The sequence below is a fragment of the Gouania willdenowi genome, chromosome 9, assembly GCF_900634775.1.
Source record: "Gouania willdenowi chromosome 9, fGouWil2.1, whole genome shotgun sequence".
Lineage (NCBI taxonomy): Eukaryota > Metazoa > Chordata > Actinopteri > Blenniiformes > Gobiesocidae > Gouania > Gouania willdenowi.
The window spans coordinates 25,547,698-25,567,971 of record NC_041052.1 but is presented as its reverse complement, the minus strand read 5'-3'; the positions used below and the strand labels follow the sequence as shown (position 1 = coordinate 25,567,971).

General features: G+C 36.6%; 1 protein-coding gene across 1 annotated transcript in view; it reads left to right on the top strand.

The window, feature by feature from the left end:
* slc15a4 (solute carrier family 15 member 4) overlaps window positions 1–10,239 on the top strand; it is a 46,279-nt gene extending 36,040 nt beyond the window's left edge. Inside the window, exon 9 of the mRNA XM_028458305.1 lies at window positions 8,580–10,239. Within this exon, the coding sequence (XP_028314106.1) occupies window positions 8,580–8,731 (152 nt within the window). The 3' untranslated portion in view covers window positions 8,732–10,239. The remainder of the gene's footprint in view (window positions 1–8,579) is intronic.
* The last annotated feature ends 10,035 nt before the right edge of the window (window positions 10,240–20,274 follow it).

The window sequence follows — 20,274 nt, the reverse complement described above, 5'->3', positions numbered from 1 at the left end:
TCTGCTGCGTTGATGTTTGTGATTCTGTGCTTCTGTAACGAGCAGATTCTGGTCTAATCAGACTTCCTAATTTCCTTGGATTGCAGTGTTTCCAGTTTACTTTAGGGATGTTATCAGCTTTATAATTCCAATAACAGAGAGAAAGTAAAAGGTTACAAAACTGTGCGCTCTGCTTTCCTGAGTTTACTGAGTGTGGCTCCAAACAACATGCAAAACAGCACAACTTCAGAGAAAACTGCATGTTAAAAAATGTGGATTATGATAGAAATGTTACACAATAATTATTTAGATTTTTTTAGTTACTAATTCCCAATTAAATAAATGATCTCAACTTCAGATGAGGCCTATTTTTGCATCTATTAACTATGATCTATGATCAAAAGTTACTGGAAGAGATGTGATGATTATTAAATGAGGTGATATGTATTTAAACTTGAAGTTGTCCAATACCTAGCTGACCCAGCTACAGTATATACCAATCCTGCTGAGGGAAGCTCATCTCTTTGCTGTTGACTGTACATTAACTGTATGTACAAATGTTGTAAATAAGTCATACCATTTGTTATTTGCCATACTGAAGCACTTCTGTTGTTTTCAGAGTGTTCCACAATATAAATAAGCGTGTCAGACTGTTGACATAAGGTTTGTGTAAATTTGTCCAAGTAGCAGAATGATTGCATTATTTTTGGCAGCAGATGGATAGACTCCCTGTTGAGTAAAGACTCCCAACCCAGATGCACTTTTTCCTTGAGCATGTGGTAAATAAGCCAGCACTGTAATGTGTTTATCAACAGACATCTAATAGCTCATTAATACAGTGGGCCGACAGGTAAGGAGGTAGTTTGATGATGCTGGCAACAAAAGATGTTTGGCAAGCCCTCAAAAATCTATCCCTTGCTCATCCTTGCGTCACCTAAGCGAAAGTTAAACTAAAGCTGGATCACCTGTAAGACTTCTTATGTTTCCCAAAACAAGTCATTTAGGAGGCGACTTGAAGAAATCGAACAAAACAGCCCCCTGGCCACTGATGAAAGACACATGGCACTAAGCTGAAGCATTTGGCACAGTCAGGGATCACACAGTTCAGTTTTGTTGCTGTTGTATGTTAGCTTCCGCCACTTCTCATGGCTCTCTAGGTGAAATGGATTCATCTTATTTTCATGACTGCAGGCAAGATGGTGTGTGGTAAACAGCATCTTGGGTGAGCCGTATTACGTTGTATGGAGTTGCTCAGGGCTAGAGACAGACAGCAACATTAATCACAGGCTGGGGGTCTGATTATGTAGCCCTGTTCCTCTTAAGTAAAGCTCTCCCTGGAGCAAAACACAGAGACAGAACTGCTACTTTGGCAGCACACTGGTAGATGCTCAGCCATCCTGCAGTTCAGTAACTTCATCATCGCTTAGTCTTCTCCTGAGAAATGTATGCCTGCATGAGTTAAGTGCTACATGCCAAATTTATCACTTTAGTTACAGAGCGGATCAAGCTCAAAGTCTATGATTTTAGTTTGGTAAAAGCGATTGGGCAGAATTTTTGTACAGCACATTGCAGTGTTTGAGGGTCAACTAGTGTAACATAATTACAACCTTCTATGTTTTCTACTTTAATTTAGTCATTTATTTAAGAACAAGTAAAATGTGATCGTGAGAGGATATTTACTGCATAGCAATATTTATCATTTCAGTGTGTTGAGTTGTAGCATTGGAAATGAGAAACTGTTGCTATGTTTTCAAACTCTTGTTTTTTTCCACTGCACATGTTGGTTTAAATGTGTGCTATTTCATCTATTCCGTGTTCTTTGACACATTTGCACATTTCTGCAAGTCAGTCTGCAGACACTGAAAATAACCCAGTATGAGACCTAGTGGTCCTGCGTCTAGGTTTCCTAATCCTATTTTAAAGCTGCAGTATGTATAATCGTAAAACCTGCCTCGAGCTGCCACGTTTAGTTGCTGCCATCACACATTACACCAGGCATTACCTAAAAATTAACCACTAATCACTCTGCCATCTGCCTTCATATTGATAGTCATGACAGATGTTTGCAACTTTTCAGTAAGTGATTAGTGCTTGTTGTAACTAAAGGCTTGTATTGGTCTGCAGGATAGTGTTGAAAAACAAATGTACCATAGTGTTTCTGTTACATTTGTTTCCAAACTACAAATATATCATTCTGTTCATGCTAAAAAAAAGTCCCAAATGCATGTTGGCTCCTTTTCAGTTCCAGCTTATAAACATCTCTGAATAACACAATGTACAAGTGTTCAACTCTAACTCTAACCTTTACCTTCCTTTACAAAATATCCCTTACACAAGAATTTTTTTTTGATGCTGTTAAATGGTCATGCATTTCATTCTCTCCTCTTTTGTGGAAGTGTCTTTCACTCAAACTTGATGGCTTTTGTGAGCCTCTTTGAATGCAAGACAGGAAATGGCCTTTTATTTGACCTGCATTCAAGTCCTGACTGATGTTATATCAGATTCCTGGAGGATGTTCGGATGTCTTCAAAGAGCTGATATTCGCACGCCCTGTCTGGTCACACTTTGTAAAATGTCAGAGTTTTAATGGTAGCTTTTAATGCCTGGCCCTACAAGTTTACATTATTCTGTCTGTGAGGGTTACATTAAGGTGTGATATTTAGTATGAGACTGTTATAAACACTTAATAGACATAGTCTGCAAGTTTTGGCCTTTTTATACACCATCAAAGCACCAGCGAAAATAATTATTTATTGCTGGGGCAAACATACATTGATCCTCCCCCTTTTTTTATTTTGGTTAACAGCCTGTATCCTGCTGGAATTTTTGTGAAAGGAGGTGAAAGTTGCTGTTTTGTTTGCAGTACTCGATTGTATATGCAATAGACTGTTGAGCCTAGTGTTTGAATATTAGACATATGTATATAATGCATCTTGTAACCAGTGTGGCCACTGAGACCATTGGGGTCATCAGAACGTGGCTGTTGAATAACCTTTTTATTTCTTGTGATATGTCAGGCTTTTACTGCTGATGATGTATGATTAACTACTGTTTAAAAAGACGCAATCTTACTTCAAGTACATTGCTAGACATTTGTGGGCTATTTTTTGCTATTTTTGTATGGTAATCAAATTTGATCTGAAAAATCTTTGACTTTCTTACTTTGAACAATGGTTTGGCAATTGTTTTTTTTTTTTGGTTTTTTTAAATGCATTAGCAGTTTACACTGCTTGCTCTCTTTTCAACTTGAATGTTTTAAGCAACAGAGGTTGCTCACTTCACTGAGTAACCAAGGATGAACAAGCCCATGTCACTGATGTTTCGCAACACTTGTGTTTCTATGGGTTGTCTGATTTGTAATTAGTAGCAGAATTTGGCACACAACAGAGTGGAATAGGGATGGACTTGTATGCGTTATTATGTGATCTGCTCTGCCTGAGAACACACAAAGCAGCATAATCACGTACTAGCTTTGAAAAGAATGTTGTTTTTGATCAATCAACCTCAAAAGAAGCTGTGTTGAAGAACCAAGAAGCAGTGTGGTTGATGTTACACAGGACTTTGTGATAAATAGTCTTATTTAATGGACTTTATAGATTATGTTTTAACTTTAATGCAGTTCAGGCTTCCAGAAAACCTTCTTAATCTCTACTACATTCAAAGTGTTTCAATGCTTTCTATGTTTCTTTAATCATTCCTTATCTGACGAGAAGCTTGGTGATCGACTGATCTGAACTGAAACAAGTGCACAGCAAATGGATGGATAGATGTAGGCCTACTGGCTATTATTATCAGTATGTAAGATATTCTGAGCATATATTGTTACTGATATTACACAGAAGTGTGACACTTTTATTTGAAAGAACAAATAATCACAGACTGTGACTGAGTTTATTTTAGTTGCCAGTACCATTAACGCATCAATTTGAACATAGATGAAAAGAAAAAAAAAAGAACATAGATGCAGAGCTGGCTTAGCTAAAAAAAAAACTCTGGATAAAGCACGACGCGGTACACACTCTGTAACTCCAGCACAAACGTGAAAGATGTAAGTTCATATTATTTTGTGTTCGTTTTACTAGCGACCACGCCTCAGTCGTAGAGTGGGTCGTGCAATAACCAAAGAGTTGGGGTTTGAATCTTGCTCTATGCAAGTCATTGTCATTGTGTCCTTGGGTAAGGCACTTCACCCACATTGCCTAGTATGAATGTGGTGTGAGTGAGTGTTGGTGGAGGTTGGAGGGACCGATGGCACGCTATAGCAGCCTCGCTTCTGTCAGTCTGCCCCAGGGCAGTTGTGGCGACAATAGTAGCTTACCACCACTGTGTGTGGAGTGAAAGAATAATGTACATCAACGTAAAGCGCTTTGAGTGTCTATGAAAAAGTGCTATATAAAATCTGATACATTATTATTAATATTAATATAAGCCTAACTAGCATAATTAAAGCCTATTTAGCTGTTAAAATGTCTGTGTAATGTTAGCATGGAAGCTAACAGTGCTTAGTCACTGCTGCTAACATTGTGTCCATTAACACACAAGAACAAATAATAGATAGTAGTCACTTGATGTCACAACCCAAGACCTGTGGTGGGGAACCTCTGAACTGACTTCAGTCATTCATTTCAGTGATATTTTTATTTGCTGAATCATTTGTACGAATAAAATGGATGATCTAAATCTAATGGAATGGGGAAAAATTCTTATTTTTACAGTTTTTTGTTTATGGATTGTGATAAAAGCACTTTTTTTGTTTCTTATGATGATAACTTTTGAAATAGAATTATTTTTAACTTCAAAATTGATTGTGTATAGTTGGAAAATAAATCCTTGTCGACTGGTTACCCTCTGTCAGCAGCCAATAATGATGAAACACGCAGCTAAACCACCAGCAAAGAAACCTCGGAGACAGCAGTAGTTGAATTTCTCTTTACTGGATGGTGAAAACTGTAAAACATAGTACAGCACAATGTCAGCGAATGGCTGATGTAGACATGAAAATAAAGTGCACTCATCCTATAAACTACGAATATTATACAAAAATATAAAGCTAAACATAGAGATAAAACAATGTACAAACTGACAGCATTGCCTTATTAATGTTTTTAGGGTGGATGGCAGCTGATGCGGATCTGATAATATTTTTTAACTTAAGTTATATAAAAACATGAATTATTTATTTATACAGGATCTAAATGATTATTTAACTTATTGAAACATATGCAAACTATTTTAAACTTTTGAAATGACTTATGAAATATGTATTAAAGAATAAACTGCCCTAAAGGCAACACAATGATTGATATACCTTTGCTAATCATTTTATAATCTATTTCACAGAAGGCCAATGATTTTTTATTAAATCTATTTTCTTTACATTTATCCAAAATTTGAGGAAAACATTAATAAACGATTAAATCCTTAGTAGCTGCACACACATAATAGAGTTGAGATGAGTGTGCCGATGCGTATAAACTGAATAAAACTAAATATTGATATACTTTGGTAGTTTTTGATGGTAAAACAAACATCTTATGAGCTTCCAAGGAAATATTATCAAACAGTAACATGTGCACGTTATATCACTATTAGTGATATATGGTTCTTTTTTTCCTAACTTGCCATGTGGCATGACAAGTAACCTTTGAAAGTTAATGTAAAGTCCTGTATGCAACCAAGCTGTTTAATCTACGATAGTTAAACTACCTTTGATAGTTCTATAATTGGTTAATAATGATCAGCAACAATGTTATTGTTTTCAGCCAAAAAAACTGCACAGTCCGTAAACATCCACATTGTTTCCTCCTCAGTTCATAAGCGATGTCTGGTCTCGCTGTATAGGCTGGTGTAGCATTAGCACAGAGCGCTAGCAGCTGATGTGTATGAACAATGGCCGTGGCTCCAAGCAGTGACTCCCAACACGATCAGCAGCAGAAAAAGTAGTGCAGTTTGGACGTTCAGTAGTGCAGTTTGCATTTACATAAATGGCAATAAAGTACAATATATATTCCATATTCAACCGCAGTGTTCGTTTTTGCTGTTAGCTTGTTGGAGAGGGAGGAGTTCACATTCTAGGAGGCATGTATTATGTCCATGTTAGGAGGAGAGATTGTCAGTAGGAGGAGTTTCGGCAGGTGACGTCAACTGCCGGGCAAAATCGAACTTGACCGTTTTTCGCTGACTTTTGACAACATGTGGAATAACAAGTGAGGGAAGAAACAATTTTTTTTCAACTTTGGCCCTCTGAAGGAAGCTAAAGGAATGTATATCACTAGCAAAACCATTAGAAAGTGATTTTTTGTTTTATCATACCTCCCCTATCAATACGTTTTAAAAATATCAATACATTTCAAATAAACTTTCTTCTACTACTTTCAAGAGGTGGACGGATTTGAATATCACTGGCTGCATAAACAACTGGGTGGTTAGCAGGTTATTGGCCACAAAAGCATCCTGAGTAACGCAAGCAAGTGATTTTTGAAATATTTATACGTTTAAAAAAAAAACAAAAAATCTAATTTTAACATCCCACAAGCTGACTTGTATTGTCCATTTTGGACTGACCCTGATTCTGTTGTAGTTTCTTGAATTTACTTTTTTGTCATAACTTTAATTTTGAAAGCTCAGACCCTAGTTTAGTAAACCCTTGCACATTTTAATCAATGTTTACATGTTGAAACCTCTTGAATTACTGTTTGGCCACAAACAGTTTTATCTCTTTAACAACTTGTTCTGTAGCTCATTAAATCTCTGTTGTCACTTCAGGGAAACCAGTAAGATGTAAGGATAAATCTAAAACCCAAAGCTAGACAAATGGAGCATCCATTCATATTGTGTGCAGATTGCCTGTTTTATGTTTACCCTGATTAAATTATCTTAACACCACCCCAAGCTGCGATGTAATGGCCCTGTCCACCTCTGCACAGATCAGATGGGCCCTCTAAAAAGCCGGCTTTCTGCTGTTTACTCAATACAACCTCTTTTTCCTGTTCTGGTGTAGTTGGAATTGGAAGTCTTGTTTACAACTTGCTGCATTTTCTTATTGTTTGATCAGATTCACAAGAAAAAGCCATCGGGAGATTTTGGGGGGCGTTTAGGGTTCTTTAAAAAGTTTTGTTCCAAACAAATACATTTATTCAGGACTTTCATAATGCATACAAATGAGTAGATAACAAAATAATCATGTTGGCAACTTCCTTCTGATTGTAATTGTCAGGATCAATGTGTATCAGCACATTGGTCAGAAGAGAAGGATACAAATATATCAACCACTCAGACCCAGGAGTCTTTCACTTTAAACTGGCAGGTGTAATTATACTGTTCTTGACTACACAGAGCATGAATGGAAAACTGCCACATCTCTAATTAAAATCCAGCCTGCATTTCCTTCTAGAGCTCTTATTCAGTGTGACAGCCACACATGGAGACACTCATAGGAGCTTTCAGAAGAAGGCACGCTCTTCGTTCTGTGGTTTCTCATTAGCTCCTTTGCAGATACTTTAGGATTTAAGGTAGAGCTCAAACTCTGCACACAGGCAATAACTGTCACACAAAGTAAGATAACATATTTAACGAAGTCTGCTCAAGCTGGAAACCAACATTTGCACAAAATATTGTTTGATGAGCAGTTTTTTTTTTTTGTAGCGTCTGTCGATAAGTGGAACAGAGTATCATCTCAAACCGACAGTCTCAAAGTCAATTGGTCACTCTTATGGTCAAGATGACAAGAAGCTATTGTAACCCAAACTAGTCTTTTTCGATGCGCGCATAGAAGGTTTTGTACTGTTATCAGCTTTGCCCTTCTTATGAAACCCTGAGAAACACGAGGGTTGTTTAGCTTTGAGCATTCCCTCAAAGTCAACCTAAGAGCAAACGTTGACACAGGTTTTAACGAGTGAATTCTCGGAGCCTGAACCCGTCTTGCAAAAATCATGAGGAGGATGTTAAAAGATTTTATTACTGATATTTTGAATAGTTGAACACTATTTCCTTTATGCTGTTTTGGTGCAGCCTTTTCCTTAAATGACATCCTCCCCAAGTTTTTTTTCTTTTAATTGTGGCATTCTCTTGAGAAAACACACTCTTCTTTAATACTGATGAAAGGCTCCCTGCATCGAATATTGGCTAAATTCTTTATTTCTACTTTCTGTCCGAAGTTTCCGTCGCACATAATCAATGGTTCTTTCTGATATCAATGCAGAAGTGCCAGGTCAATTGTCTTCACTTTCACATGCTATAGCACTGAAAAGAAAAGTAACAAGCACCCCCACCGCGAATCCTATTTCCTGACAGAATTTCGTTTTCCCGTCATTCTGACTTCAAACACAGCTTTTATGTCTACAAATGGAGAGAAACTTGCCACTTTTACAGGCTTGTGGCCATTTAAGTTTGCCTTTGGTGTTCTAACACATAATGATGAAAGAAACATACTACCTTCTGTCCCCACTGCACTTGCTGGTGACACTATTGTTCTCCGCAATTTCAAATATTTTGTTTTTCTTTGGAAGTTTACGGTTCTGAAGTGATGTCACTGTTGTGTCATTGTTTTAGGTCACAGTGTCATGTTTTATTGAAATCATGTCTTTGTTTCCCACTTGTAGGCAACATCAACCACTGCCATCTGGATTACTACTTCTTCCTCCTGGCTGCGATCCAGGGCATCACCTTACTGGTCTTTCTTATCATTTCTGTCAAGTATGACAAGCAGAGAGGCCGAGATGGTAGTCAGCAGCAGAGATATGCCTCATCTTGACCCTGGCACACGTTTCAGTCAGCTCGGATACACCATTACTGCCTTTGACCAGTCATCTGATGGATCGACCAGTCATCCAATGGATTACCCAGAGAAGGTATTCGCTAATCATCGGGTTTGGAGTAATCGCACATCGTCCTTTATTTATGCCGACTGTCTTTTATAAATTTACAGGTTTTAAAAATGATGCTTTTCCACGTCTGGGTATTTGTACAGGTATCTCTGCAGGCACAGACATTGATAGAGAATATTAACTACTGTATTCTTTTATGCATTTTCTCACTTTGCTTTGCTTTTCTTCAGTTGCACTTAACTTAAAGACTTGTGCCATAAAATGTGATGTTTTCTAATCAAAGTAGAAGTTTAGATATTTATAAAGGTTTTGTTTTTTAATGAAGGCCTATTTTTGGCTGCTTTTGCTCATTATTTTAACAATCAGTGTTTGTTGCCTCTATAATGAACACCTTCTCATCTGGTGTAACCAAATACTCATTAGATGGGTATTTGGTTACATTACATTTAATTCGGTATCCAGTATTAATAGTTGTACAGCGATACAGGCTTAATGTAGGTAGTCATGTTGCATGAAATGGGTTATTAGTGGGGAGAAAATTTAAGTTGATTTAAATCAAATATGTTTATATTTTATTTCATTTAATGTTTTAATCTTATATTAAAAAATATATATAAAAAAAAATCTCCCACATTATTAGTCTGTGAACTTTGCACACTGTAAAGCTACAGAAATCCTATAAATCCTCAGACAACACATAATAGGAGTTACAACTCTTTTTATTGAATAAACAAAATTCTTTGTTACTTTGCTGCACTTTCCATTACTAAAAAATAAAGTCGCTTTACCAACATCGGTCACAAGCGGAGAGTTTAACGGGTTAATTTGATTACACTTTGTGACATCATTGCTCAAATAAAGATTTTAAATTGAGTTAATGTAATCTGTCAGGGTTCTGATATTGTATTTATAAGACTTATTTTTCTATCTGTGTTTTGCTTTATTCACTTTAAGGTACAGATTTTATGAAATACTAACATTTAGTTTTTTAATTTTTCTTAGATATACAAACATTTTTAACAAAAAGCAAACTTTCAGCACTCTTGGGTTAAAGTGTTAAGTTGCAAACATTAACAGAAAACAAAAAGCCTCAGAGCTCTGTATGTGTGATCTTTTGTAAATCAGGTTAGAATTGTAACAGCAGGTAAATCCAGTGATTCATTTTAATTGAATATGGGTATGTTTCATGTTTTTTTTAGTGTTTTGATATTATAAAACTATTCTGTGGTATTTTTTGTGTGTGTGTTAAAATGTATAAGATTTCATTTTGAGCCAGTGACTAAGCGAGGAGTGTTTTGCAACGGTAATTCACAGATTCGACAAAGTGTGGGGAAATGTAATGCTTTTTTAGTTTATGCATAAGTATTTTCTTCAAGGCTTTGCTGCTTAAATTGGACCATACATTAAAGGTCTAAATAAAGACTAATGTACTGTTCTGCTCATTTCTTTCTTGGTTTTTAATATCTTTGTTTCCAGGAACTGGACACAGTCCCTTCTTTTAGTTTTAGCCATTGTGGTGACACAATTGTTTACTTGTGACTCCTATCTTAATAGCTTGCTTACGTAATTAAGGTTAGCCTTTGTTAGCCTTGAAGCATCTTCCACACTGGATGTCTAAATGTTTTATATAGTTTACAAAAACAGCTTGTAGCTGGCTGTAAGGGGAAAAGGTTGCAAACACAGAGGTGTGAAAGCTTCATTTGACTTCCCATGAGGACAAGCAGCCTATTTTCTCCTTGTTTCATCAGACGAATGAAATCAACATCATTGCGGATCATTATTTATTGCTCAGACCTCCCTGCTGAGAATCTCTGGGAGGAACATTTCCAGAATAATTTGCTCAGAGAGCTTCAGAATGCTGTGACCGACCCCATAGCTAATGCATGAAACCAACGCAACGCCTCAAGGTCATCACTGTGGTGTGGTGACTTGCTCCTCACGCTGACAGCTTGTGTCACACTGAGGCCGGTTGTGGAGAAAGAATTGCAAAGTAATGGCACAGAGATTTATAACAGGGTTCCTGCGGATCCTTAGAAAGTCTTAAAAGGCATTCAATTCATGAATCTAGGAATAAGGCCTTAATTGTCATTAAAATGTCTTAAATCAATGTTTCAAAAGTCTTAAATTTTAACACAAGTATGTTTTTAATTTCTCATGTTTCAAAATAAATGGTAACATTCGTTTTTTCTTTTTTTTAAAAAAAAAATATATATATATATATATAAAACTTACCGTAACATTGTGTATTTAACTGTAGCTTTGTGTATTTTTGTGTATGTACTTAGGGGGCACATCTGCACTAGACTTGACTGTGTTACTAATTGTAGTTTTTTTTTTTTAATGTAGTAGTGTCCTGCTTCTTTGTATTGAATCATATTTTTGTATTATAATAATTTGGGTCCATGTACAGTATACTGTATACAGTATGTCAATGTTCATATACTGTATATGTCAATGTTCATATACTGTATCTGCCTATTTATCAGTTATTCATCAGCCATCTTAAGCCCATCATATTGGTATCAGCCCCAAAAATCCCAAATTGATCGGGCTCTGAAAATATGTTTTTACTTTAATTAGGTGATGATTTTTGTAGATTTTGTAAAAGAAAATTTCAAATCAGTTTTAGGATAATTCTGTACCATAACATAGAACACGTAAAGGGACTGTTTATGTAATATGTTGCCTGAAAGGGTGAAAATGAAACATATGTATTGTGAACAAAAATAGAAAGTGTCAATATCGGTAATGTTGAGTTTTTAAACTGGAAATTGAACCATATAATATCTCTGAAACGCTGTAGGAGCTTTATGTTTAATACATTTGAAGACTACTCTATTTATTTTCCTGGTACTGGATTTATCACATTCAGTTCCAGTATAAATTCCAGTGTGATATTAAAAGAAGGCAATTTCCTTAAAAAAACGAATCATAATTGTGATGATTTTATACCATTTGAGGTGGAAAATAAATCTTCAACATCAGTGTCATCAATACAGCTCTACAACTAGATATTAGTGGTTATTTAGTGTATCCCAGGTAATGAAGTTATTGTGTGATTAGGGCTTATTGTGTCCTATTACCTAAATTCACTTCATGATAACTTTTTGGTAACCTTCTCAACACAAACTCTATCCAAGTAATAATAATTTGCAGTTTTGCACCTTTATTTTGAATTGTTTTCAAAATGGGGCTACAGATGGGATGACAGGCAGCTTATAACAAACAGCGCTGTAACTGCAAAGTTAACTCAATATTTTCCTGGTGGTTACGTTGATTCCACAAGCTCACACACACACTCGTAGCATCTAGCACACCAGCCATCTTCATCATTCCACCCACATACAAACCTAATTAGCTTCTGGGAGCTGTCTTTTAAGTTCGAGATTCCAACTAGGACAAGAGACAGGTACCTCGACTCCGAGTAGATCTGTTTCAACCAGGCTTCACTGGTGAAGTCATGCTGAGGATTTGAGCTTTGAAAAGGAAAACAAACTCTCAATCTGGAAACGCACGAGCCCTGTCACTGTTGAAGCTGCTTTCTGTGAGACTGTGTGACAGCAGGTTCAAGATGTCCGTCGAAACAAATGATCTGTGAAATAAGATAGTGTAAACGGCTTTAATGACACATCAATCTAGATTTATGGTATAAGGCATAGTTATTACGCACAGGCTCTGGAGTGTAGTGCATCTTATTTGTACAGAATTGAACTTCTCAGCCATTAAACAGCAAAGGTAAGTCAATAAATCTTTTCCAGCGCATTGAAAAATTGCTTTCGGGCCATCTGTACTGGGTGACACTGACCTTCTGTTGTTCTCTGGCAGGTGGGAAAAAAACTCAATAAAGACGGTGCAGATTCAGTCTAGCAATACATCTATCGACCCAACCACTTCATACACTTTAGGATTATAGGAATTCTTCGTTGATCTTTTATTTTAAGGAAATGTGTTTTTGCATGTGCAATTTTGAAGAAATCAACACTTGAACCACTGGTTCACTCCAATATTTTCCATTTTATTTCCCCACTTATTTATGAATATTGTAAGAAAAGTATCTGACAACCTAATAGCGTTGAGACGGTTATTGCATAAAGCCACATCTTCAGTATGGGCTAATGTTTCACATAGGCAAAGCAGCCCTTATAACAAGTGCATATTTCAGTCGTGTCTTAATCACTGTTAGTGCGTGAATGCACTTTATGAAGCAAAAAGTGAAAATGAATGTAAATGGTTACCTGGTGTAAATATGGATATAAAAACACTAAAAATTACACCATACAGATCACAGATATTATGTTTCAAAGCAAAAGCATTCAGCTATAAACATCTGGAACTCTCTACAAGCGACTTAGATCTAGCTGTAACAGAGTTTGTTTGGTCTGTGTTTTAGTCAGTGTTTGGTGAGTGTTTGTTTGGTCAGTGTACCATAGAGCATTCCTAGATGGCCGCATCCACAGACCTGCTCCTTAATTCGTGTCAGAGAAAGACATTTTACTAATAAACGCCAACAAAGAAATGACCAAATTACGTAATTCGTCGCCTTTCTGACAAGCTTAAAAAGAAAGATGAACAACTCACCAAGTATACGAACAAGGTTTTACAATAGTCAATAGCGCTGTCGTCCTTCCTCCATAATACTCTATGTGACAATGATACAGTTCCCTGGGAGATTCTGGGTTCAAGACTGTCCTGTTCCACGAAGAATGTGCGATATATCGTCAAAAGCATTCTCACTGGTAAGAATATGTCATCCCACGATAGAAACGATGAATGCCCATGTCGGGAATTAGCGAGGCCATTTGTCCCTCAATTTAGCCAGAATGCCCCTAAAAACCTTGTTCCACGGGCCAAAATTGCCCACAAGTTTGTGTGTTCACGTGTTCACAAGACAAAGCTGGTCCCATTAGACTAATGTAACTATTGAGATTATTACACCTAAATATTCTGAATGATTAAATCATCAGCTTGATCTGGTTTAATTATAAAAAAAAAATCAGAGAGTTATTTATCAATGATAACTTTATGTAACTCATAAGATAAATGAAACAAGATTCAGCAACAGTAAAAACACTAATGGAGTTATTTTGCTTTTCATGTGATTTTTTTATTTAGAAAATAATTTCGTTTTAAGTGAGAAAATAAATGAATTACATACATAACACTAATAGAGTGACCTACATGCACTAATATATTCCATAAAATATCAGCTCATGAGCTCTATTGTAGCCTTTTTTAATGTGTTTTTGTATTCAGATTTATTTGTGTTAGTAAGGAACCTGTTTACACTTTAAGTTGGGAATTGTTTTATTTGTTTATAATTATTTATTTTTTTAAATTTATTTATTTATCATGATGTGTATCGTTATTGTGATAAATACCAGAAATTATCAGGATAATTTTTTTAGGCCATATCGCCCATCCTATGTACCACACCAGGCCTGCCATCGTGGGTTGAGGTTGCCATTCGTGGATGACAGAAAACGTGAAAATGGCGTCCCCCCTCCTCTTACTCTCCATAATCAGTCTGAAACCCTCTCATACAAAAACGGAGACAAACTCAGTCCAATAAAGCCGACTGAAACAACCGTCAGGAAAAGGTCTGCTCCACTGCTTGGATTAAATACCCACCGGTCAAAATCCTTCTCCGTAGCCCGTCAAAAACTCCTCAAAGCAGCAGTACAGAGGCACTCTAGCTCCACACGCACAGCCATTGACAAACACCGCTCTAATCTGCATGCTGCTGAACCGCTTCACTGCCAGCTGATGATGGAGGATCCCCCACAGACATCAGTGACCCCCTCGCCGTTAGACGCAGAGCTGCTTCAACGCCAACCGGGACCGATAACGGAGACTTCCCCACAGCTTTCAGCGACCCGATTACCATCAGACATTCCCGCACAGCTGCTCCAATGCCAGTCAACCCCGATGACGAAGGCACCACTACAGCCAGTTGTTGGGGGTTTGGATCAGTGGCGGGGTGCACTGGGGCTCGGCTCCTTGGGGCTTTCTTGGATGTGTATGTGGGGGGAGTGGTGGCCGGCACTCGGCTTGGGATCTTGGGGCGTCTGGGGGGCGCTCGACTGTGGAGGGATGACATGGGACTCCCTGGCCTCTGCTCTTTCTGCTGGCCTGGCTGCATCTCCGGATCCGGGACAGCTCTTGCGTTTAAAGTAGCGGTTTTGATCCCAAATACCTTTTTTAGGTATTACCACTCACTCCTTCCCTCTGTCCACAGCCACCGCCATTATACCTAAGCTTCACACTTCACCAGACTGGCTTGATTACACAACACAATAAGCACAATATGCACAACTACAACTTCACATCTCATTCTCACTTTAAAATAATCAACTCTTCCCCATCCTTTCCATTTCCTACCTTGAGTCTCTCCTCCCTGTAGAACACTTTAGCCGTCTACTACAGCAGCAAAACTTCTTACAATCCTGCTGCAAATTTCATAATTTCTTCTATATTGATAACTTCGACCAATTTTGGAAACGTGCTTATCTATTCATAAAAGATGGTGTCATCCTCATTTGCATGGAGCACAAATGCTAAAATCAAATTAACTGTGATTCACAGCTCTCCACGTGCATGACAAGCTGAGAATAAACAGGCAGCTACAGACACCTCCATAGATAAGCACTTTACTCAAAGCACAGAGCACTTATACTCTATAAACAATGTGCTAAGCAGTACAGAGCAACATGGAGTGCAAATTAAACCCACAGTAGAGGAGTTAACCATAAAAATCTAATCAAAATAAAAACTAAAAACAGAACACAAAACAATGAAAAAACTATTAGATGTCAACTATTAAATATCAGATTGCTTTCATCTAAATCTCTCCTAGTGAATGATCTTATAACTGACCATCAATTAGGTTTATTATGCCTCACTGAGACCTGGCTCAAAAATAAACATTTTGTTGCTCTTAATGAAGCCAGCCTTCCCAGTTATGATAACCACTATATTCCCCGTGAGGGCGGTCGGGGAGGAGTGGCAGCAATTTTTCACTTTAGCTTATCAGTCACCCCAAAAACCAAACGTAACCACAATTCATTGGAAAGCCTTTCTCTTAAAATTTGTAATCCCAAAAATCTTACCAATCTTACTGGTTATAGATTACTGTCCTCCTGGCCTTTAGTCAGAGTTTTTCTCTGAATTCTCTGACTTTCTCACTGATCTGGTGTTGAGATAAAGCTATCAGAGTAGGTGACTTTAACATTCATGTTGATGATGAAAACAACAGCCTAAATAAATTATTTACCTCACTATTAGGTACAATCGGCTTCACACAAAATGTGAACAAACCAACTCAGTTTCTTAATCATGTCCTGGACCTTGCTCTAACATATGGTTTAGATATTGATTGCCTAACAATATATCCTCAAAATCCTATTCTTTCAGATCACTATTTGTTATCCTTTGTATTCAGAATATCAGCCTGCTTAAATACTGAGGGAAGAGTACACTATAGTAGACCACTGTCTGAAAAAGCTGTAGCTAGATTTAAAGATTTAGTTTCAGCACTTCTTACCTCTTATCCATGTAATATCCCAACAAAGAGTAGCTATCAATGTCTAACGACAGAGAAAATAGATGATCTTCTCAACAGTGCAATGTTGTCACTGCACACAGCTCTGGATGCTGTTGCTCCGCCTAAAAAGAAGACGATTTGTCATAAAAAGGTCGCTCCCTGGTATAATTCTGAATTGTGTCTTTTATAACAGGCATTGCGAAAATTGGAAAGGAAGTGGCTCTCTTCAAACATGGTAGAAGTTCATTTTGCCTGGAGAAAGAGTTTGTTAGCTTATTAAAAAGCTCTTTGCAAAGCTAGAACTTCTTATGCTCAACTTTAATAGAGGAAAACAAGAATAGTGCTCAGTATCTATTCAACACTGCAGCTAGGCTCACTAAAAGCCACAGCTCGGTTGAACCTTCTATTCCTGTCAACCTAAGCAATGATGACTTCATCAACTTCTCTACTGATAAAATTCTAACAATTAGAAACAAAGCTAATGTCGCCCTGCAGGAGTGCTCAATAATTTCTTAAATAAAGCAGCTCCTGAAATATCCCCATTATGTAGTTTTTAGTTACACAGTTTCACTACAATTAATCTCTCTGAGGTGAATAGTTACTGCTTCTAAACCAACAACCTGTCTTTTAGATCCAAATCCATCTCCACTATTTAAATGTTGTTTTTATTTATTTAATTATGACTCTTTTGGGCTTCCATAGGACGAAAGGATTGATGAATGCATGCAAAAAGAAAAATGTATGATATAAACAGTTCATAAAAAACAGAACTAAGAAGTCTGAATGTAAATATAAAACATACAAAAATAAATTGACATCAATACTACGAAGTTCCAAGAAGGACTACTACCATAATGTATTGGAAAAAATAGGAATAATACCAGAGGTATATAGAACATACAAAATAATATAATTAAGAATACATCGGGCAGCATCAGCTGGATATATATATATATATATATATATAATCAACAATATGGACAATATAGAATCTATAACACTACCTTGAACCTGTAGCAGAAACATAACTAGTAGACATTGTTAAAGAATGCAAAAATAAAAAATAAGACTTCTACTGATTTCAGTGAACTAGACATGAAGGTAATTAAAAATACAATTGAAGGTATTTCCGAACCATTTAGACATATTTTTAATCTATCCTTGCAAAGTGGTTAATTTCCAAGCAACATGAAAATAGCTAAAGTAATACCTCTATATAAAACAGGAGACAAGCACCACCTCACAAACTATAGACCAATATCACTTCTCCTACAATTTTCAAAAATCTTAGAAAAAGTCTTCAACAATAGACTACAAAGTTTTCTGGAGAAACACAATATAGTGAATGAAGAACTACATGGTTTTAGAACAAACCTGTCCACATATCATGCTCTTATTGATTTTACAGAATAAATTATAAATGCTCTGGACAGAAAAAAAAAAAAAAAAAACAATTCTGTGGGGCTGTTTGTGGACCAATCAAAAGTATTTGATACAATAAACCATGAGATCATTTTCACAAACTGGAACAATATGGGATTAGAGAAGTGGCTTGACAGTGGTTGAAAAATTACCTGTACAACAGGCAATAGTGTGTGAAGATGGGAGCTTACCAGTCTATATGTCTGGACATTGTATGTGGCCTACCTCAAAGTTCTGTGATGGGACCAAAATATTAATTGTATATATTATATAATTAAATCATCTGAAAAATCAAATTCATTCTGTTTGCAGATGACACAAACATAATTGGGACAGGTGAAAACTTATAGAAACTTTTAAACACTTTTTGTTCCTTAATTTGACCTAATTTAAATTACTGTGCACTATCCCTAATGGCGTCTACAAACAGCAGGGTGGGAACTGTCGCCCCCTGTGGCCACAAATTTTTTCATGTCACGGTTTTAATTTATCATCTCTCAGTAAACAAACAAGGTTTACATCAACTTTTAAAAAAGAAAAGTTTGAGTTATTGTTAGAGCAACCCAAAGTAGTACAAGGTGTCATTTTTACTGAAAAAGTTGATAAATGATCCTAAATGTTTAAACTTCCATAGAACTCAATGGAGTCCCAGTTTTAAAAGTTAATAAAACAAATATGGTGCAAAATAATGCGTTTTGTTAGGCATAGATCTTCTAATAAGGACATTCAAAGGTTTTAGGTCACATTTGTAAAAAACAGTGGAGGATCCCTTTTAATGAAAAATATATCAACATGTATTTATTCTAATTACTACTAATTAAAAACTAAAAAATATTGTTAATAAACAAATTCTGCATTATTAGTTGAAGGGAAATAATTCATAGGTAGTAATAAGCTGCATCATAATCTTCAACCACTACTGGACCATCAGCATGTGCAGGTGTCTCTGTGGGGGCCATAATCATCAAAGTTTCAAAAAATAAAGGCTTGAAATATTTCACTCTATGTGTCATAAGCCTAAATCAAATATGAGGTTGACTTTCTGAAATGAGTGACAAAAAATATGAAACATTTTTATGATTAGATGTACCTGCATTCTATTTGGCTGCTCCTGTCACCTTACAGGAGAGCCAATAAAACTGTTGATTTCTGGATTAAAGAAGTGGTGCACCTCACTTTGGAGTGAATTGAATGCATCAGACTGGTAATCAGTTTTGCCAAAGACATCAGGCAACTGGAAGATGATATGTATAAACCACCAATAGCCTATAAATATGTTAATGACTCAGAGCCCTTCTCAGACCGTTCCAGTGAAAATATGTGGAAACGCCACTAGGCATGTGCTCAATGAACTCAGACCTGTGATCCAGTGAAGCAAGATAAAATGCAGATAATGCTCTGCTGAGCTCAATGCTAACCTGAGTTAGAATAATTCAATAAAGAAGACTCAGGTTTTAATTTTTCTTTCAAGTCACATGTGTGCATGTGGACTTAATTCATATCAACACATTGCTAAAATATAAGTTATCTTTCTATATTCATTCCATGCAAAGATCAGTGTGATATTTACGTTACATTTCAGCATGGAAATAACATTAACGCTGAATATGATGCTCATGTCATTCAGAGAAATGAAGCAAGAAGAGAGAAATCCTTTACATGGAGATGGAAAGTAATAACTTGAGGTCTGTTTGGACAAGGAACTTGCAGCATGTACTCCTTTTTCCAAAATCCCAAGCCAGTAACTTGGATTACAAAACCAAAGTGCAGCTCCATAACTTTTCTCTCTTTGACTTAAGTGGAAAGGCTCATTACGCTGCAAATTTCCCCTTTGTGGGACAAATAAAAGTTATCTTATCTTAGGGTGACCTACAAAGTGTTTGCTCACATGTTCAGAAATTTGCCGACCTCATTTTTTTCTGTTATTTTTCATAATCATCTCATCATTTGTTCTCACCTTTTTGAGTGAGAACATATTTATAAATATAGAATATAATGTGTACTTTAATGTCATATATGTTGAGCTACATACACAAAATTGGTTCTGTGCATTAAACCCATCCCCGAGGAGCAGTGGGCAACCACAGTGTATAGCTCAACATCCCGCAATGATGGCCCAGCTGAGATTTTAACCAGTGACCCTCCGATTACAAGCCCACATCTTTAACCACTTGGCCACCACTGTCCATAAATAACATACAATTACATTTTGGAGAATGTTTTTGTCTCCTGTAAAAACCTAATACCCACTCACACTTTAGCCTTTTCTTTCTATTAACAATGCATTGGCAATGAAAATAACACATCACATTGCTGCATCGCGAGAGCCAGAGCCGTATAGAGATATAGATATAGAGCGCTAAATTCAGATGGAGGACAGGAATTGAAGTACCTTGAGAATCAGCCCTCTGGAATAATCAAAATGCCCATGCTTTGTCTAGTTTACGGCTGCTCCAATCGTCCTAATCAAGAAAAAGAAAAGAGATTTTATAGAGTACCAAAGATTGT